This window comes from Gigantopelta aegis, chromosome 14, assembly GCF_016097555.1.
Source record: "Gigantopelta aegis isolate Gae_Host chromosome 14, Gae_host_genome, whole genome shotgun sequence".
Classification (NCBI taxonomy): domain Eukaryota; kingdom Metazoa; phylum Mollusca; class Gastropoda; order Neomphalida; family Peltospiridae; genus Gigantopelta; species Gigantopelta aegis.
The window spans coordinates 14,955,723-14,978,366 of NC_054712.1; the positions used below are offsets into that span (position 1 = coordinate 14,955,723).

Below are 22,644 nucleotides of genomic sequence, written 5' to 3' on the forward strand. Positions count from 1 at the left end.
ATTCAAGATATATATATATATATATATATATATATATATATATATATATATGAAAACGCTCATGCATTACTACATTACTACTATGTTATTCAAATAAAAATTTTTAAAGCTACAATATTCATGGATATAGCAGAACTGAAAGAAAAAGTTTTTACAATATTTATAGTCCAGTCGCGGTTTCAACGGATAGGTACTCGTTTCCGAAAATTCGAAAATAACTCGTTAATCTATCCCAAACAAAATTATTTCTTTTTTAATATTTATTTATTTATTTATTTATTTTAACTATCTTGAGAATGTACAAATCATAATGTACTTGGCGTGAACAATGTTTTGGTTTTTTTTTTTCTAAAGACGTTTAGGTAAAAATAGAAAACTGGAATTGAAAAAAATAAAACAGACACTTGTTTGCTCTCAAACATACTAGTATTTCTGTGAATACCGCACACTCGATAATTGTCGCACACTCAGCTTGTCGAACAATTATTTGGTTGTAATTTTGTTTGAGCATCTTGTTTAAGATACAATCTTTACATCAAAATAACAATTAGAAATTGTACAATTTTGCAGTGGCCTAGCGAGGATGGCACGAGGGCAACGCCCCGTGTTTTTTTTTTTTTTTACTGTATTAAATTTTATAAAATCATACATACATACATACATACATACATACATACATTCATAGTGTGGGTCTCTTCCCCCATAGTGGGTTGCCCACCACCACCACCACCACCACCATAAAAATCCAGGCTACGCCAGTGCAACTTTGATACTTTGATCTTTAAAAACTAATATGAAGCAGGAAAAAATCGATCTCGTTTGTTTTTGGCTCTAGCACATAACATTTATTTAATATAGCCTAAGTCTGATAAACAAATTGGTCTGTATTAAAGCAGTTTGTTTTTCAGACGTATATAAATTTCACTGATGATGCGTCGGTTAGCCTGCAGTGTCACGCAGATGCCGCTTTGTACGAAAGCTGGGCGTAGAGCCATGTTCGTTTGTTAAACGAATATAAAACCGGCACAGGCTGGTAGCAACAGCTGATCGACGAGTTGGAAATACGTCGTTCCTGGCCAATGAAAACACCGTATTTTGTCACACCCTCTAGTTCACTGCCATGTCACTGTGCCTGCAAAGATGATGACACGTTTCATCAGCAAAAATCAGCTGACTGTGACGTTATCCTGGTTGTTTTCAACCAATCAGATCGCTAGAATCAGACACACCTCCGAGTTAATCCATTTATCCAAGGCTGCCACTTTCAATTACATTGCACGTGTAGAATATTTTCCTCGATATTTCTAGTCGAGTGATCTGCCTATTGATTCAAACTGTACAGGTTCGGTTCTACTATAAAGAGAAATATTTTTCTTTTTTGTTCCTTTTGTTGTTTTATAGGTCAACACTGTTTACACCTCAGTGTCACGAAGTGCTGGAATGACTCGCATTTTTTTTGAAAAACATTGCCAAGATTTTATTAATTTTTTTACTGTTTGACATGTTCATAATGGCTGTGTCCATGTAGCTATTCTGTCTGTAAGAAAGATAGACATATATTCCCTATGTGTATCGTTAGCGGGTTTCTTATCACAATATACGGTATTTTAGACACCTAATAGCCGTTTACTAGAATCTCGTGAGAGAGAGAGAGAGAGAGAGAGAGAGAGAGAGAGAGAGAGAGAGAGAGAGACAGAGAGACAGATAGAGAGACAGAGAGGTATAGATAGAAATAAAAAAAGGAATGTTTTATTTTACGACACCATTCAATACATTTTAAATATGGTTATGGCGTCGGACATACGGTTAAAGACCACACAGATAATGAGAGAGAGAGAGAGAGAGAGAGAGAGAGAGAGAGAGAGAGAGAGAGAGAGAGAGAGGGAGAGAGAGAGAGAGGGGGAGAGAGAGAGAGAGAGAGAGAGAGAGAGAGAGAGAGAGAGAGAGAGAGAGAGAGAGAGAGAGAGAGAGAGAGAGGAGAGGGAGGGAATCACTCAATAAAAGTGCTGCTAATCTATTTGTTTTCGTGCCTCGTGATAATTTCGTCAGGAAATTATCGAGTTTCCAACAGCTGATCTAATGTGAAGGACGGCGTGTGTTCGTTTCTCCAATCAAATTGCTCCATTCCGACACACCTTTTTCAGGAAGCTGGTAATGTCGGAGCTTTATGAAATAAAAATAGTGCCTAAGTATAGTAGTTTCATTACTTTACTTAAGACAGTTTAGGCTATAAATCATCTGTTACTGGACGTATCAATATACAATATAATACAAAGTTTTAATTCTATTTCAAATAAAATGTCCAGGTAAATATTTGTACTGTGTTTTCAAAGGAAAGGAATGTTTGTTTAACGACACCTCATCACATTTTATTCTGCCGCTATTGGGTGTAATATATACACGTGTGTGCACGCGTGCGTGCGTGCGCGTGCGTGTGTGTATCTCTCTCTCTCTCTCTCTCTCTCTCTCTCTCTCTCTCTCTCTCTCTCTCTCTCTCTCTCTCTCTCTCTGTGTGTGTGTGTGTGTGTGTGTGTGTGTGTGTGAGCCCTACATGTATACGGTTGTTCATGCCACGTGTTCTAAACAGTGAATGAGGAAACCCGCTACCGCCACATGACTACTCATTAGCAGCAAGGGATTTGTATAGGTGTGCTCCAACAGGCAGGGTGGCATATACCATGGCCTTTGATATTCGTGAGGTACTGTTTGCGGCCGCCTGTTATCTAACTATGCACGTTTTAATGGGACATTTTTGAATTCTAATAAAGTCTTTCACGGGCATCGGAAGATATCGGTGTGCTCAACTGAAGGGGCCAGTAATGGAGTTGGGCAATGGCCCCGTTTAGAACCCATCGCCACCCACCCCCTTCTTCTGACGCCTATATATTTCTAAGAAGATTGGGAGCAGTGTATATGACGTTGAACTGTTCGCCTAAAATATTATACTACATGTAGTAGGTTGTGTGAAGACAGGCGCGGATCCAGTGGGTGAGTTTTAAGAATAGGCGTACGGGCTTCAATTTTTGTAATGGAGGGGGCTGATTTTTGCCCGAATTATATGAAAATGCCCGAATCTAAATAACAATATATATATTCGTATTAGCATTACTGCCAAACAGCAAAATAGGGTTGCAAACTAATCAGTATACATTTTCACATGGATTACAATTAATATTTTGGGTAGAATGATGGAAATACACGGTGAAAAGTTTTCAGGCAAGCTCATTTTGCCCGAATATATATATCGTTTTTGTCTGAATTTGAGGTGTTGTTGATTTTTGTTGTTGTTGTTGTTGTTGTTTTTTGTTTGTGAGTTTTGTGGAGGTTTTAGGGGTTGTTTTTTTGTTGTTGTTGTTTATTTGTTGTTGGGTTTTTTGTTTGTTTGTTTGTTTGTTTTCAAACATTCTAGTTTGGGTTGGCATAAAATAAAAACTGTTTTGGAAATAACAATCTATTTTTATTTTATGTGTAGTTTGTAGAAACATTGGTCAAGATATAAATAAAACAATATATTGAACGTCGTCTTCTCACGGAGTGTGAAAGTTAAAGTTTGTTTTGTTTAACGACACCACTAGAGCACATTGACTTATTAGTTAAGCCTATCGGCTATTGATGTCAATCATTTGGTAATTTTGACATAGAGTCTTAGAGACGAAACCCTCTACAGTTTCCCATTAATAGCACCATCCCACAGACAGGATAGCACATACCACGGCATTTGATATACCAGTGGTGGTGCACTCACTGGAACTAGAAATAGCCCAATGGGTCTGTCGACAGGTATCGATCCCAGACCGACCGCTTTAGGCGAGTGCTTTACCACTGGGCTATGCTCCGCCCTGGAGTGTGAAAGTTTTATTTCTCGATTTTTTCTTTCATTATTATTATTATTATTATTATTATTATTATTATTATTTTCAATCATACACGCATACAAAATGGATTATAAACTAGTAGAGATTCATTAACAAACGAAGAATAAAATACAGAGTTTAGTAGGGTAAACTAATAAAAAAAATATAATTTCAAACCACGAGCAGACGATATACTTACTATAGGGTCAAGTATTCCTGAATTATTTACTAACTGCACTTATTAATATACAATTTTCTTTGTATTTAAAAAATATTTTTCCTTTCTTTTTATGCGAAACCAAGCTGGAATTATTGTCTCACCCCCCCCCCCACACACAAAAAAAAATAAAAAAATAAATAATAATAATAATAATTTAAAAAAAAAGACAAAACTAAAACAAAACAAAACAAATCCCAAACCAAACAAACAAAATACCCATAAAAATTGTTGTTGCAGCAAGGTATAATGTTGACGATATATATAAATACGACAAAAGTATTCCATCTATGTAGATAGATGTTGACTGGATATTGTTCCAGATTCCAGACGAGTGTGGCGGTGATTTATGCAGGGGGTGGGGGGTCTAGACTGTGACGACCGACGTTTACGGGTGGGTCGAGTCATGCTTCTTCGTGAAATATATTGAAAACAAAACGAAGAAATCTGCTTGAGGTCGTTAAATAAACATTCATTTTAATGAGAGATTAATATTTAACAATAACATTGTTATATATATATACTAGCCTACATATATATATGTATGTATATAACAACTGCACAGAGATACGCTGATACATTTTTCACCGAGTTCGCATACCAAAACGGCAAAGATTCACGTACGAAATAAATGTATGTCATTCCTGCTCAAACAAAAGTACTACACTGACGCGCGGCGGTAAACAGTAAACAAGGTGTTTTCCGTCGTCCATGGTGCCAGTAATATACCGCGAGGTACAAAGTTCACCCAATGAATACGCTCTAAAAATAACTCGGGCTCCATGATTGACGGATGTGCGTCGTATATATATCGCTCGCACACATTGTGTATTTTCAGAATATGAAACAAATACGTATCGAAACTTACTTTCACCAGCCAACTTCGTGGCGTTCTATGAATCTAGAGTTTGAGGCGAGATCTGCATTTTCAATATGCCTGGAACTATTAAGACAGAAATTAAACCGACAGGAAAGAACGAGGGGTGAGCTTTTTAAAATGTTCTTATCTTTTGTTCTTATTTCTTCTTCTTTTTAAAATATTTTAATTTAGATAGTTATGTTTTTTTGTTGTCTTTTTTCTGTTGAAAAGAAAAGATGATGCTAGTAATTTGCTAGATTTTTAGATTTGTTAAAATAGAAATATATATTCTACTAAACGTATGTAAGTCTATGCATGATGCAATTTTTTTTTGTAATTCGCATACTGTCAATATGATTAAACATTTTCATGATCCATCAAGTGTCAGTGTTAAATTTAATACATACAGATCTGAAAAAGTGTTGTTCCTTTAAAATCAACTAGCTATATTACAGTAGCGGTATCACAGATTCATATTTTATTGCTTTTACAAACAAGTGGATTGGGCATAATTATTTTCAGTTTACTGTGCCCTCTTCGACTCCATAATGCATACGTTACTGACAACATATATTGAACAATGATACAGTATATAAGTGAAATGAGAAAAAAAATTGATGAAAAGTAAAAAGAAAAAAAACCGATCAACAAGAAAGTATTATAATAATACAAGAGTAATAAACTGACAGACTGATTCCAGCACCAAAAAATAAATTTAAAAAAAAAGAAAGAGAAGAAAAGAAAGAAGGGAAAAATAGAAAGCTGATTTCTAAACAATATCCACACATACATATCTAATACTATGCTAGTCATCTGGTAAAATGACTACATCCGTATGTTTGCGGTACCGTCTTTACTTTAAATTTGCAACATAATTTTACTATTAGCCTACCAATCGAATGCTACGGCGTAATAAGGAGCATCCGATTTTACTGCTTATTTAAATAACATTATGTTTTTACAATTTAGAATTTTAAAATTTACTTAAACTTGTTCACAGACTAATAAAACAGGTCCTTTTTTCATCTTGACAGATGATTTTAAAAATGTAAATGTTCGGATATTAATTCGGATGGGTTTGGAATTGTTTGATAAGCAAATCAAATGAGCAAAGTCAAGTACAAATTTTAATAATAGAGATTTCTTCCCCTTAAAATCCAGTTTTGTTAACTGAACATTCTTCAAGGCATATGAAATTTTCCACCTGCTCTTCCAAACCGGCTATAGTAAAATCAGCTGATAGTAGTACAGTCAGCTGATCGCATTGCCGGTTTATCGGTAATTTATTCTGACGTATCAACCAATGAAAACGCGTCTCCACACCCCTTTGAGGATTTCGGGCTGCGAACAGCTAATATTTAAAGAGAATTACTCATGACATCAGCTCAAATTTAATTTGCTGTTGCATAACACTAGTCTGTTGAAAGTAACTTAGATTTAAATATCGATCGTTTTGTGTGTTTGCGCATTTATTTTGTGCGCACTGTGGACTTTATTTTGTCTTAGTGTATTAGTCCGCTTTTGACCTGCATTACTGCGGGTGTTTACCGGTCACTGACTCGCTTCCTCCGATCAAAATGGTTGGACTCTGGGGATTCGTCAGGTATGGTTTACTTAAATCTTTAATTCGAGTGCATATTTTCTTAACACATTTATTCGCTATGCCCTATTTTGATTTAGGATGTTAAATATTTAAATTACAGTGTTTTTTGTGTTGTGACTATGTGTAACTTAAACGATTTCCCTTGTTTTGCGGTGAGACTAGTCACGCGTCAGAGTGAAAGGGTCATATTGAGGTTATTTACTTTTCAAGACTGCAAGAGTTGTTTCCCCTACTTCATGCAAGTTTCTGTAAACTCGACAAATTTAGTTGTCTTTTTGTTTTTTAATGTTTGCGTCTTTGTTAACTAGGGCCTCCACGAGTCCATAATATGGGACTCGAGTACTCGAGGGTCAAACTCGACCCGGACCCGAGTACCCGACACTTACTCTAGATGATGATGAGATTAAAGAATAAAGTTAAATAGAATTATACATTTTAATTCCAGGGCTGAACATGGATGCCAAATCATGTCATTGTATTGCATTTTAAAAACGGTTGATATATTTAGTGTTATGGTGGATGGACTGCCAATTTAAAAAAAGAAACTAGCGCATGATCTTATAATTATTGTGTCACTTATATCGTTGATTATCTAAGCCTGAAATTATTGTCCTACATTGTACAGTGTATTATAATTGATTCCACCTTGTACGGGTACTCGAGTCTTGCTAGACTCGACCCGTGCCCGAGTACTCGTGGATACCCTATTGTTAACTACTTATTTTTAATTAAGATTTTCAAAGTGTCTTTTAAAAATAATTTATTGGATTGGATTTGTTTTGCAGTTATTTATTATTTTATTTTATTATTTTGCTGGAATATTGTTACATTGTACTTTTTAACATGCAAAGTTGCCTATAAATATAGTGCAGGTCTATTAGTAGTATTAGTATATTTTGTTAGCTCTTGCAGATAGATTTAATTTTTGTTTTCTTTAAAAAAAAAAAAATAATAAAAAAAAAAAAATCTATGACTGGTAGTGGTACAAACTATATGTCATTTTGGACATTCAGAATGATTAATTGATGTGATCAAGAGTTTTAAATTTGTTTGTACTGCACAATATCAGAGGCCTGTTTTCAAACATTGTTCTTCACTCCTATCAGTTAACTCTTATCCTTGCACACTATCATTCCACTCACAAACTACTGTATCTACACCTTGAATTCCTAATATGCCTTTTAAAATAATTTAAATGTTTTAATTTAAATATTGAGTATACTTACAGATCAGATAATGTGGGTCCATGATGTTTGCATAAATATGGAGAAATTTCTGAAAAGTTTTGTTAAGAAGAACAAAAAGATGTACCAGTAAATTGATTTATACTTACAAACATGGTAGTTTATAGTACAAGTGGTGCTTTATAATAGTAGGCCTAGTACCAGCACCTCAGCACCACACAGTGGCAGATCTATGGGGTCGCTGGCACCGCTAAATTTTGCGACATATATTTTATTTGTAAATTTTTGACATTTTAAGAATCTGAGGAATCCATTCAGGAATGTTTGTCGCCTCTGGCCACATGTCCCACCTAAATGGATTTTCTGGAACCACCACTGCCACATGCTCTGTATCTGTGTTTCTGCCAGAAAATAATTTTTGGGTATGGTGCTATGGAATTGAATGCAACCACAGTCAACGGGGGGTATGGGGGATCTCCCCCAGAAAGAAAATGGGTTATGTTTAGTGTTAGGGTAAAGAAAATCATGCAGTAATGATAAGAGTAATTAATTTTATCAAAAAGGTAACTTTGAAAAACAAATCTGCAAAAATATTTGTGTATGGCGCCATACCCATTTTACCCTCTGGCAGAAACCCTGTAGACCATGCACCTTTGTGTATGAACCTTGTAATGTCTTTCTAACCTTTACCCCTAAAAAAAAAGTTTCTTCCAATTCATGTTTTTATCGGCCTCCCTTTTTTTTTGTAGGTTGTCAACACAGTTGTCAACACAGTTGCTTAAAGGGACAACAAAGTTGCCTAAATCAGTACTGGTGCAGCCCAAGAGGTCTTTCAGAGTTATCTATGGTGATCTAGAAAGACTGCCCCACAGAGTGCGCCACTATGTGGAAGAAAACGCTCGACTGTGTCAGCCGGACTCTATTCACATCTGTGACGGGTCGGACAAAGAGAATGATTTGCTTATGTACATACTACAAAAAGATGGCATCTTGAAACGTCTTCCCAAGTACGACAACTGGTAAGTGTTGCGTGTATTATTCAGATACATGTCTTGCCATGGAATCCAGACAAAATGAGCATTAGAACTTGGCAAAAGCAGGAATGTCGTTAACAGTAGAAATAGGTGAAATTAAGGTATAATATCCACCCGGTCCTCCCCCTTCCCTAATTATTTATAGTTAGGGTTAGGGGTGAGGATTAGGGTTACGGGAGGGGGGGACCAGGCGGATATTTTTACGAAATTAACATCACAGCTGACTGTTACATGCAACCTGGCATATTATTAAATGAGTAAAAAATATCTTCACTTCACACTTAATAATGACATTCTTGGAATTTTAGTTCTAAAGCTTGCAGCGAAATTTAATTTGTTTTAACTTCAACAGAAGAAAGTGACTAAGTTCATGTATTATATTATTGACCAATTTATTAATCAATATATTTGTCAAATTAAAATTTATATTTTCTACTCATCGTGGTATATGTATGTTCTACTTAACCTTTAGACTACTGGATTAATTTTTAACAAAAACCACGTTGAGTGGGTACAAGTTTATAATTTTTACTCACATATATTCACTTAAATGTTGTATAAATACATGAAATAAAGTTCATATATGAATCGGTAAGTATTATTTTCATGTCTTTTTTGTAATTTTTATTATTTTTAGATCGGCTAATGGTGATTAAAATTAGGCAAAAAATCGAAAAAGTTGCGTTTACTTACGGGCATTTGTGGCCAGCTGTCCAGTATTTATGTCCATTATTCCCGATAACAGTGGTTTTCTGACCAGAATTTTTTTTAAAACCCGAATTACAATTCATATTGCAATATTTGGTAATTTTCGTTGTTGGTAAAACGATCAAATTTATTATCAAATTAGCTGTCACAATCAGCTATCGATCCCTGAAAATTACCGCGACGTGCCGTCATTGTTGTCAAGTGAAAATACTTGCCGAAAACCACTTTTTGAACTCAAAATTTCAAGATATTTTCAATTGAAAAAATCAAAACAAAAGTCACCATTTAAAAAAAAAAAAAAAAATTCTTTTATTATATTTCCGTTTCCGGTGAGTGTCATGTGGGAAATATGAATTGGGGAATGCACTGTATACAGTGTACAGTATGTCGACTGACGTGACGTCGGGCGAGATATCTCGCCTGCAGTACTCAGAAGGTTAATAATGCGAAGTTATTCCCATTTCAAAGCAATATTCTTTTAAGTTTTTCCCATAGATTATATTAATCAGTTTAACAGTCTGCGAACAAATACATTTCAGGCATGGATCCAGAATTTTATGCAGGTGGGGGTGGTGGTGGTTTCATATGCAACTAATTAAATGAAAAAATTAGAGTGCTTATTCATTCATTAAAATAAGTGAAAAAAAGTTATCCTGAGCATCTCTCTCTCTCTCTCTCTCTCCTCTCCTCCTCCTCCTCCTCCCCCCCCCCCCCCCCCCCCCCCCCCCCCCCCCGCTCCTTTGGATTGACGCCTGCATTTACAGGTGTTTTTTGAGAACACTACTTTATACTTTCACAGCTGGCTTTCAACGACTGACCCTGCAGATGTAGCACGTGTTGAAAAGAAGACGTTCATGTCGACAAAGCTGAAGCGTGACACGATCCCAACACCGAAGCATGGTGCAGACTGTCAGCTGGGCAACTGGATGTCTCTCGAAGACATGGACAACGCACTGAACATGCGCTTTCCTGACTGTATGAAAGGTACGGGTTCTTGGTCTCGAGTTAATCTGCCTTTCAAAAAATGATTCTTTAAGTGTCAGTTGAAGTTTGGTTTATAACCTCGTTAATGAAATCTTAATTTGCTGGAGTTTATTTGATCAAAGAAAGTCTCTTTGTTTGGGGTGTGTGTAATTTAGGTACAAACAAAATCATTGCATTGATATTGAAGTAGGTGTAATTCTAGGTACAAAGACATAGTTTAATTGTAAACATCTGGGTATATGCAACACCAAAACATTGTGCAAGTTATTTGATGGTGTTATTATAGGACTGATGCACAAAAAGCAAGTTAGTTTCATTAAGTATTATTGGCTTCATTTTATTTTGCACCTTCAGTCAGGGGAGGTAAACAAAATTATTTTTAAATTGCATTCCCAGGTTTAGGCATAGCATACATGTAATTTAGTTTTTCATCTTTTCACCTTCTTTTATTGTTTTACTTGTTTTTTTCTTTTTCATGTATTTGTTTTTGAGGTATTAATAATATATGCTTAGTCATTTGTTAAAAATACTGCTTACCACATCTGAAATTGTATACTGTAAATCATGAAATTAATGCGAGCAAGTAAATAATGCGAAAAATGCGGCGAACACATCGACGCAATAATAACTTGACGCATTTTGTTTAGTCTCATTCCCAATACAAAAAATGTGCAGGATTTTACTATAATACTTCTAAATAAAATAAAACTTTTATAATATAAAGATGCAACAAAATACAAAAACAATTTTTGTTAAATGTCTTTGTGAATACTTCAAGAATCTTTCTTTCATTTCGATGTTGCCATTCTATTCTCACTTTCCTGGAATATCATAGCGGTTATATAATACAGTGATGTTCCAAATGTTTTGTTTTTAAAAAGCTCATTTTGCGATGTGAGTATTTTTCTAATTTTCTTAACTTCTGGATTACTGTATACATTTAAACTGTTTTGAACATTTGTAAAATTATAATCAACAAATTTTATTACTACATATATTCCTTTAAAAATGAAACAGTAGAAAATTATATAACCGCAACCAGCAATCCGTGCATATTTCTTCAAACCATTTAGCTCGACTCTATACATGACATTTAAGTTAGACTGGTCGCAAGTTGTCACTGTTGCAATATATCGCATTTGTTAATGTCTATTACTGTGCTGCGCATCAAGTGTATAAAATGAGTCTAAAACATTTGTTAGAATAATACGTCTGCGTTCATGTGAAATATTGTGCCCTGTAATAGCGACCCGTTTACCTTTTATTCCTACTGGTGGATTAATTAGAAGCAATCACCACACAAAAGTGCGAGGCATACCCTTAACAATAAGGTGTAGTTATACTAATTATACTACTTTAAGTAATTAGGGCTTCCTGGTTGATCCACCGTGCGATTAGCTTCAGGTTATGTAGTAGCTGTCAAAACAACTACTGACTTCTTTTAACATGAAAGATGAAGCCCAAACAATATAATAACAACACAACTGTGGTTTTTATGTGATATGAACTTTTGCCCGACGCATTAATAAAAATACGCATTTTTGTTCACTCATGTACGGACGCAATAATATCATGACGTATTAATTACATGATTTACAGTATATCTTTTATGGTAAACCAATTTGTTCTTCTGCTCCTGTATTCTCTTTACAAATCGTGTGTTTTACGTTGCAGGTCGCACTATGTACGTGATTCCGTTCAGCATGGGCCCAGTCGGCTCTCCGCTCTCCAAGATTGGCATTGAGCTGACTGACTCCGCCTACGTCGTGGCCAGCATGAGGGTCATGACCCGGGTCGGGTCAAAGGTCCTCGGTGTCTTGAACGACGAAGAGTTTGTCAAATGTCTGCACTCAGTTGGAAGCCCACTGCCATTGTCTAGTAAGTCTTTTATGTGAAACTTTGACTATTCCTTTGTCTTTTGACAATTGTGTATTACAGGACACAATCCACTGACCACGACAGGGTTTGATTACACAGATTTTCTAATTAATGGGCAATTTTGAAATGTCAACATACCATTCAGTACACTTTCTGTTTGTAGCTAACACTCTGTCGCTGTTACTTGAAACAACACACGTCACAACTTATAAGCATTCAGCTCAATGATAAAACCAAAATAAAATTTTGCACTCAGGACTTATCGGCTGTCAATCAAAACATAGAAAAAGTGTGCAAATAACCATGCATACCACAAAACACAATTTTCGCTCGTACATTATTGTATATTTGTTTTGTTGTTTGATTATTTCCGGACCGCTCCACAACAACTGGCCGTGCAACCAACAGAACACAATTATCGCTTGTACATTATTATATATTTGTTTTATTGTTTGTTTATTTCAGGACCGATCCACAACAACTGGCCGTGCAACCCACAGAACACAATTATCGCTCACATTCCTCACCGTAATGAGATCTGCTCGTTTGGAAGTGGCTATGGTGGAAACTCTCTGCTGGGCAAGAAGTGCTTTGCCCTGCGGCTTGGTTCGATCCTTGCTAAGAAGGAAGGCTGGCTCGCGGAACACATGCTGGTACGTATCTCATGTGGCGCCAGTGAATAAATAAATGTTTTGTCTTTGTAACTTGGGGGTGGGACGTAGCCCAGTGGTGAAACCTTTGCTTTATGTGAGGTCGGTTTGGGATCGATCCCCATCAGTGGGCCGTTTGGGCTATTTCTCGTTTCAGCCAGCGCACCATGACTGGTATATCAAAGGCCGTGCTATGTACTATCCTGTCTGTCGGATGCATATAAAATATCCTTTGCTACTAATGTAGCGGGTTTCCTCTGATGACTACGTGTCAGACTTGCCAAATGTTGACATCCAATATAAGATGCCTCGTTACTAATGGGAAAATGTAGCAGGTTTTCTCTCAAAGACTATGTCAAAAATTACCAAATGTTTGACAACCAACAGCCAATGATTAATAAATAAATGTGCTCTAGTGATGTCATTAAACAAAACAAACTTATTTTGTAATTTGGGATCTAATGAATGAATGGATGTAATGCATTGTTGAAACTATATTTACAGATTCTTGGAATTGAGAATGAAAAAGGTCAGAAGAAATACATTGCAGCTGCGTTTCCGAGCGCTTGCGGCAAGACCAACCTGGCCATGATGAACTCGAGTCTGCCGGGATACAAGATCACGTGTGTGGGCGACGACATCGCGTGGATGAGATTCGACAGCAGTGGAAAGCTGCGCGCCATCAATCCAGAGGCTGGATTCTTTGGTGTGGCACCTGGTATGAACTTACAAATCATTTAGATTTTTAACAAGTCGATACAGAAGTCTATTTGTCAGACAGTATTTTCACTTATGTAATAAGAGGTTGGATTCTTTGGTGTAGCACCTGCTATGAACTTACAAATTATATAGATTTTTTGAACAAGTCACATTTTACGTAAATGTGATAATGTTGTGGTGTTTTGACAAATTAGATGCTTGTAAATGGCCACTTTACATCAGTATAGAAATGTCTATTTAATTAATTTAAAAAGCGATATGTTTTGTAGCACTTGAAACAAGATGAAGTGAGCTATATGGCTTGATTTCTTTTAAAGGTACTTCCATGAAAACAAACCCCAATGCAATGAAAACTGTCAAGTCGAACACGATCTTCACAAACGTGGCCCAAACCAGTGATGGTGGCTTCTTCTGGGAAGGGATGGAGGATGAAATCTCGAAGTCTGTGACCATCGAGTCATGGCTGGGAGACAAGAACTGGTCGAAAGAAGATAGCGAAGGGAAGCCCGCAGCACATCCCAACTCCAGGTGAGAACAAACGTCTTGGTTGTTTTGTCTCGTTTCATGTTCTTTATTAGAGGCAAGACGTAATCCAGTGGTAAAGCGCTCGCTTTGATGCGCGGTTGGTTTCGGATCAGTCCCTGTCAGTGGGCCCATTGAGCTATTTCTTGTTCCAGCCAGTGCACCACAACTGGTATATCAAAGGCTGTGGGATGGTGCATATAAAAGATCCCTTGCTGCTGATGGAAGTACATAGTGGGTTTCCTCTCTAAGACTATGTCAAAATTACCGAATGTTTGACATCCAATAGCCGATGATTAATAAATCAGTGTGCTCTAGTGGTGTCGTTAAACAAAACAAACTTTAACTTTCATGTTCTTTATTAGTCCCATACCAGTCTGTTCATCTGTCTGTCCAACAAATAGTTGTCCAGACTTTTTAGTTACAATGCATCAAGATATTTAGCTAAATTTATGTGAATAGTGTTATAACAATTATAGATCAAGTTTGACTTTGGGGATTGGTCCATTTTTGACATAAAGTTAATGAATGGAAAAATTAAAGAACACAACATCATCAGCTCCGCAAGTTTGACTTTGGGGATTGGTCCATTTTTGACATAAAGTTAATGAATGGAAAAATTAAAGAACACAACATCATCAGCTGCAGTGAACTGCCTTTTTATATATCGTTACATAGACTGTTAACAAGCATTCTTCTTAGATGCAGTAAATAGTAGATTCTTACATATCCTAGATTAGCAAATGAAATGAAAAGATATTGCAAAAGGTCAGGTATGGTCAGGTTATAGGTTTTAATGTGTACATTCAGAACAAGCTGTTGTAGCACACAGCTGTCATGGGCGCAGACAAAAAGACTTGTCACAAAGTTAATAGAGATATCATGATTATTGTAAACGATTAAGTAATAAAACAAAGTATTGTGTTGATCGTGTTTTCATGTGATTGGTGTTTGTTTTCAGGTTTTGTACCCCTGCTGCTCAATGCCCCATCATGGACCCAGCCTGGGAGAGCACAGAGGGAGTCCCCATTGATGCCATTATTTTTGGTGGCCGAAGACCAAAAGGTAGGTCAGGATTTGTTTTTATAACTCAGAACTGTGGTCTCGTTTCACCATCTACATAATATTGTTGTTTAATGCAAAATAAAACACTTCTGCTTTAATAAACTTGTGTGTTTTCAGTATTAATGTATGTAGTCAATTGTCTTGATACCACAAACAATACTTCTTGTGCCATGTTTTGTGATGAATTCATACGGAAATCAGGGTCGAGTTCAGCCAGACTCGGCAGAAAAAACACCGCTAGATTGGTTTATGCGCTTCACATTAAACCAAATGGCCACGTCGGGAACCAATTAAGTAGTTTGCAAACGTTAGTGAAACATCGCTGGCTGAACTTAGTGTTGATTCTCTCCATGTCTTGTTGACTGAATCAACAATTGTTAAAACTTCATTGTGCAACATTCTCTGTTTTCCACAAGAGTGGCAAATATAGCACACAATTGCCAGGATCTGTTAAATATTTTAACATCTGTACTGTAATTATAATCTGATAGTTAAACATAAATTTCTCCATCTATAGTGTTCTTTTTAATTGATATTTGATCTGTAGTTTTAATAATTTATATTGTTTTAGGTGTAGTTTAATCATGGTTTTATGTTTTTTGATGATAACTAATTGTATCATCTGTCATACACCTTCTGACACCCAGGAGCCGATTTTCTTTTGGATAGGGTCTCATTAACCATTAATTAATTAATTCTTTCTTTCATTTGTTTATTCATTCATTCTTTCATTAATTCTTTCATTCTTCTGTTCATTCATTCTTTTATTAAATCTTTCTTTCATTCATCTATCTATTCCTCTATCATTCTTTAATTCTTTCATTTGATCCTTCCAGGAGTCCCACTGGTGTACGAGGCCATGAACTGGCAGCATGGTGTCTTCATGGGTGCAGCGATGCGCTCCGAATCGACCGCCGCAGCTGAGCACGCGGGCAAGGTGATCATGCATGATCCGTTCGCCATGCGGCCGTTCTTCGGCTACAACTTCGGTGACTACCTCAAACACTGGCTCAGCTTCCAGGACAAGCCCAACCTCCAGCTGCCGAGAATCTACCACGTGAACTGGTTCCGCAAGGATGCCAACAACCACTTCATCTGGCCCGGCTTCGGCGAGAATGCGCGCGTCCTCGACTGGGTGTTCCGGCGCTGTGACGGAGAAGACTCCGCAGACATGTCGGCCATTGGTTATGTTCCCAAACAAGGCACGCTCAACCTGTCCGGTCTCAAAGAGGAAGTCGATCTAAAGGAACTCTTCAGTCTTCCTCCAGACTTCTGGCGGGATGAGGTCGTCGCCATTGGTAAATACTTTGACGAACAGGTGAATCAAGATCTGCCGCCACAGATACTTGATGAGTTGGAGAAACTGAAGCAGCGTGTGGCGGCTTTGTAATTGACTTGTAATGCAATATACAATTATAGTGTTAGAAACACAAGATGGTCATCGAAATACACCAGTATTTTCGAAATACACGTGTGTCTGAAATACATACATCTTCTTTTTTTTCAAACGTTAATACCTTGATCTGGATTTTCTGACATTGGTGTTCCCCAACTATACAGCTGTTGTGACAATCTTTATAGTAATAATTATTTTATACTGTATTTTTAATTGTTGATGTGTATATTTATATATTGTTTATGTATTGATGTGTTTTTATAATGAATATTTTTAGGATTTTAAGGTTTTATCTCGTGTCTTTAATCATTACTGTATTATAGAGTTGTATATATTATTTGTTAATATATTTGTCAGAGGTGAATTATTTGAGGTCAGTTTTTTAGTGCACTAAAACTTTAAGAATTAAGTCATTACAAATGTATTGACAATTTTGGTGCAACAAATTTTAGTTCATTGTCATATTTTCCGATGATTATAGTTCCTTTCATTAATCATTATTCATGTCATTATATGTAGTTCAGAATTTAAGTAATATATTTACTGGAAACTAGACATTACTGAACTTTTTTTTAAATTTGTAAAAATTGTGTTTTGCCAAGCACATACTCACAAATTCACTGGTTTTCTAAGTGTCTAACCATTTATGGTATAATTGGTAGAATTTGTATCAGATTACCAAATAACACTTATTATAGTCTTATCAGAAATTTTAAATGACTAGTATCCAACTGATATGTTGTTCTACATGAGATCTACATATTGTTATAATTTTGGAGATGTTTATTTGTAACATTCCAACTTTTAAGTACCAGTATCGAGAAAAACATATAGCAATGGGATGAATCAAAAATGCAGACTTCAGTGTGAAGGGAGCCCCTAAACTCGGGACGTTTTTTCCATTTGTTCTGAAGAGCGCTTGCAGTAATAATCTATAATTTATGCTGTTATATTAGATATTTTAATTGTGGGACTTGCACATAAAAATAAACAATAATACATAAGTTATCTTGTAATTTAGTTGAAAGCAAAGGAGGAAATATCTCCCCCACCCCACCCCCACGATGTCTCACTAAATATATGTTACTAATAACACTGAAGCACACTTGGCTTGTAAACTATTTAGCACTTATTTAGGATCATGATGTAAAATGATAAGTTAACTTGTTTTCTGATGATAATGTTTACTCAAAGGGTTACTATCAGTTTTTGTCAGTTAAAAAACAAATGTGATTTTAAATATTGTGAAGACATGCCACAATACAATAACACAAAACCAATAAGTTAGCTATTTATTTCATGCATTCTACAATTTAATTTAATTAGAAATGCATTGTTAGTTACAATTATCATATGAAATAATTTAACCTGGTGTCAGAAAATTGGGTCATCCAGCTACAGGGTGTTGAGTTAACATTATCTAGTCATCTTCTTACTTTAAAATGTATGACTGTTTGACTTAAAGTTATAGACGTGGTTTATCATTCTTCTTCCAATGCAAATGGATGTGAAATACCGGCCTGTACCACACAGCTGTTTATAGCAGTGTGTTTAAGCCTTGCACATAAAACCAGATCCATCTAGGACCGAACTAACCAATGTTAAAGCTCTATGCTGGCCATACAGATTGGTTCTATAACTAGTTAATATGTGTGTGGAAGGTTGAGTAAATAACATACATGGTTCTCTTCTGCTGAGTAAATAACACACATGCTTTATTGTTGTGACTTGCATAATTATAAAAGTTGTTAAATGCGAATTGGTTTAACTTAATCTCTAAAAGAGAAGGACTAGACATTTTGAATTTTGCAATCATGTTCAACTGTGATACGCCTAAGAAACATAATTCTATTCTTAGCATCGTGAAATTTAAATATTTATACATTTCTCCCATATGTGTATTTGTGTGTGTACTGTGTACATATATTTTATGATGATACCCATGTATATGTGTATAGTTATGACTTCTGGATTCACCATTGGGTTTTAGTTTATGGAAATATTAATGCATATATATCTAAAGGGACTAGATTGTTGTTATATGGCAGTGTGTGTGTTTTTATGTAATATGTTTTGGTGGTTTTCTTATCTTAAACTGTGTGTCCAAAGAAATTTGAACCATTTATGAACATGACTGAATAACAACCGCCTGTATATAACAGACACTTGAGAAATATAATATTTGCAAATATTGACCTGTTGATTTGCTAGACAACTTAGTGGTCATTATAGACGTGTTTGATTGTATTTGTAAATTAGTGTTATGACTATATTTTTATGTTGTTGATCTCGAATGTGTGCACGTGTATTCTGATCAGAGTATCATTTGTTTGTATCGAAAGGTGGGGTGGGCTGGGCTGGGGAGTAGGGAGCAATTTGAAAAAGATATGAAATGTTTTCTATGAAAATGCTATTAAAGAGAATAAAAGTTTAAAAATTAAACTTGTGTGTTTTGAATATGTACATATGATTTATGTGTACATGTATGTATGATGATATAATATACATGTACATGTATATGAGAGAAAAAGAGAGGGGGGGGGTGGGAAGGAGGAAGATTATTTAATGATAAAATCTACACATTTTATCTATGGTTATATGGTTAAAGGACTTCCAAGATAACTAGAGCAAAGATAGTACAAAGCCTACCACGGTTTTTGATATACCAGTTGTGGAGCACAGGCTGGAATGAGAAATAACCAAATGACGCTGATCTATCATATAGCCTGACCGCGCACCAGACGAGTGGTATACCAATAGGCTACGTAACGCGCCCTAAAATATTGGAGTTGTCTCCCTTTATTGAGAAGCGTGTTTTTTAGTTATCGGTGGCGTCGTGGTTAAGACATCTGACTACAGGCTGGAAGGCACAGGGTTCGCAGCCCGGTACCGACTCCAACTGAGATCGAGTTCTTAAGGGTTCAATGTGTAGGTGTAAGGCCACTACACCCTTTTCTTTCTCACTAACCACTAACCCAGTGTCCTCGACAGACAGCCCAGATAGCTGAGGTGTGTGCCATGGGCAGCGTGCTTGAACCTTAATTGGACATAAGCATGAAAATAAGTTGAAATGGAAAAATAACTAGTTATCGTGCCATGCATTGACGGATCTAGTGTCACGGGCTACTGTTCGCTTTCAAGGACTTTATTTTTATTAGTAGTAATAATTTTTTAATAATTATTATTAATCCACAATATGTATCAAACTAAAATGCTTTGACTTGGTAGTAGATCGAGAGAGAGCCTTTCCCATATCACGACCATGTGCTATACCAGTCGTAGGCCACAGGCTTGGGACTGCGGCTGGGGTGCCCACCAAGGACGATCGACCCCAAGACCTATCGCACATCAGGCTCAACCCTCCCCCCCCCCCCCCACACACACACATATACACACGCACACACCATACACTTATTAAATAAACTGGGTGGGAAATCATAAGCGTACGAAACAACCCCCCCCCCCGTTCTGGAGCAAACTTTCAAATTCGGGTTTGATCATACTATAACAATGCTAATACGAATAAACGTTGTTATCCAGATTCGGACATTTTCGTTTAATTCGGACAAAATCAGCCCTCCAACCAAAATGGGAGCTCATACGCCTATAGCCTATGTGGGGAATTTCTAGTTAGCATTATGCTAGAAGTATAACCGTGGTGTTGACAGCGTCCTTTAAGATGCGGTTTTTTGGTGATATTAAATTGATAACAAAACGGGAGATAACACGGCACACAGCGCACAAATATTATGTTAATTTAACGACACATCCAGTCGCAGACCCAGGAGAGGATTGAGGGGGATTTTTTTTTTTTTTTTCTTTTTTTTTTTTCTCTTTTTTTTTTTTTCTCTCTCTTTTTTTTTCCTGTTCAAACACCTCTTACAAATGCCCGGTGCCCCCTCATTCACAAACCCCTGGATCCGCGCCTGACCTCAACACATCTTATGTCGAGGAAGTGATTATGAATGATCAGTATCAGTGAGGAAAAGTTTAAAGTTTGTTTTGTTTAACGACACCACTAGAGCACATTGATTTATTAATCATCGGCTATTGGATGTCAAATATTTGGTAACTTCGACATATAGTCTTAGAGAGGAGACCCGCTACATGTTTTCCATTAGTAGCAAGTGATCTTATATATGTACCAGTCCACAGACAGGATGGCACATACCACGGCCTTTGATACACCAGTCGCGGTGCACTGGATGGAGCGAGAAATAACCCAATGGGCCCACCGACGGGGATCGATCCAAAACTGACCGCGCATCATATATCAGTTAGGAGGGCGAGTAGGCTGTCTAAAGTTTCACTTTAATATCTCCCAAAATAAGATAACTTGACATGATAGACAATTTTTAATCATGTAGAAAACTGTATAAAACAGGCTTTACGAGTGCATACATGTAGTTACTTTGAGAATGCTCTACTGGAGCTATTTTTAATCATATTGTGCTACCGGCCACGGTGGCGCAATGGTTAAGCCATCGGACTACAGGCTGGTAGGAACAGGGTTCGCAGCCCGGTACCGGCACCAACCCAGAGCGAGCGAGTTTTTAAGGGCTCAATGGGTAGGTGTAAGGCCACTACACCCTCTTCTCTTTCACTAACCACTAAGTTGTCCTGAACAGACAGCCCGGATAGCTGAGGCGTGTGTCAAGGATAGCGTGCTTGAACCTTAATTGGATATGAGCACGAAAATAAGTTGAAATAATGCGCCAGATATTATGTTGGCAACCTTGGTTGGAGTTATCTCCCTAGGTGTTTTGGGTGAAAGTAATCGCCCTTGTTTTTCACTCTTCCTTCTCCTTTTGTATTTGTCAAGTAAAGTTGTGTTTTACTTTCTAAGTTTGTGTTTCCGATCAGTAACTATTAGGGTGGCAACTTTTCTCTTAACTGGCGTGGTGGCAGCAGGTATCGAAACCACGCGTCTGAACACAAGCAGACTTTCTCGTAAGCTGTCCTGTATAGTTTTACTACGTCACGTAGCTGATCGGTTCGACGTTTAGCTCGCCTGTAACACACATTCTTTCATCGTAATTCTACAACACCAACACACCATGGCACAGACACACCACGCTCCAAAACAATGGTCTCTAACAAAAGTAGAAACAGTAAATTCATTCGAAAACTGGCGTCAAAATATAGTGTACACGTTGTCACTCGATCCCAAATTCAGCCGTTTCCTGGCCGATGGATATACGTGGGATAAGAAGTCCCGTGCAGAACCCACAAGAGGTTTCGCTGACGATGGTGAACATATCCCAGCAAGACAACGTCTTACAGCTCAACAAAAAAGCAACTACTTAGACTTGATGTTGGGACAAATTGCAAATTATTGCCCCATCATATCTCGCAACACCATAATCAAAACATCCACATCTCTGCCTTGCATCTGGCAGTCAATACGCCTACATTTTGGCTTCCAATCCACCGGGGGTCATTTTCTGGATTTTGATGAAATTCAACTACAGCCAGAGGAAAGACCGGAAGATCTCTTTCAGCGCCTAACTGCATTTGTAGAAGACAATCTACTCAAACATGACAGTGGCATCAGTCACCATGGTGACCAGATTGCTGAAGATGAGGAAATGTCTCCATCTCTTGAGAACTTCATTGTTCTTCAGTGGCTGAGACTTATCAATAAAGACCTACCTAGACTTATCAAACAAAGGTATGGCACAGAACTTAGATCAAGAACTTTAGCATCAATTAAGCCAGAAATATCACAAGCTTTGCCGTCATTAATCGATGAATTACGCATATCTGAAGATGCAAAGGTCATGCGCTCTTCAGCATGGCGGTCGCAACAAATACCCAGATACCAACAGGCTAAGCATTTTACCTCTCGGATGCCATCCAAAGTATGCCCCATATGCAAAGCAGCAGACCGTTCCTATGATCATTTCCTGAGCCGGTGCAAACACCTTCCTGAAAGTGATCGCAAATTCCTTCTAAAAGCTCGACAAATAA

The 22,644-nt window shown here is 37.0% G+C and overlaps 1 protein-coding gene across 2 annotated transcripts; it reads left to right on the top strand.

Annotated features, from left to right (window-relative positions):
- Positions 1–4,900: 4,900 nt before the first annotated feature.
- LOC121388556 (phosphoenolpyruvate carboxykinase, cytosolic [GTP]-like) lies at positions 4,901–19,116 on the top strand. Of its 2 annotated transcripts, none has more exons than XM_041519938.1 (9): positions 4,901–5,054; positions 8,467–8,736; positions 10,259–10,443; positions 12,118–12,321; positions 12,787–12,974; positions 13,476–13,689; positions 14,009–14,219; positions 15,175–15,278; positions 16,115–19,116. In XM_041519938.1, the coding sequence occupies exons 1-9, from the start codon at positions 5,005–5,007 to the stop codon at positions 16,666–16,668; spliced, it is 1,980 nt and encodes a 659-aa protein (XP_041375872.1). In that variant the 5' UTR covers positions 4,901–5,004; the 3' UTR covers positions 16,669–19,116. The 2 variants fall into 2 exon arrangements, with proteins under 2 accessions (XP_041375872.1, XP_041375873.1); XM_041519939.1 differs by lacking the exon at positions 4,901–5,054 and adding an exon at positions 6,277–6,533.
- The last annotated feature ends 3,528 nt before the right edge of the window (positions 19,117–22,644 follow it).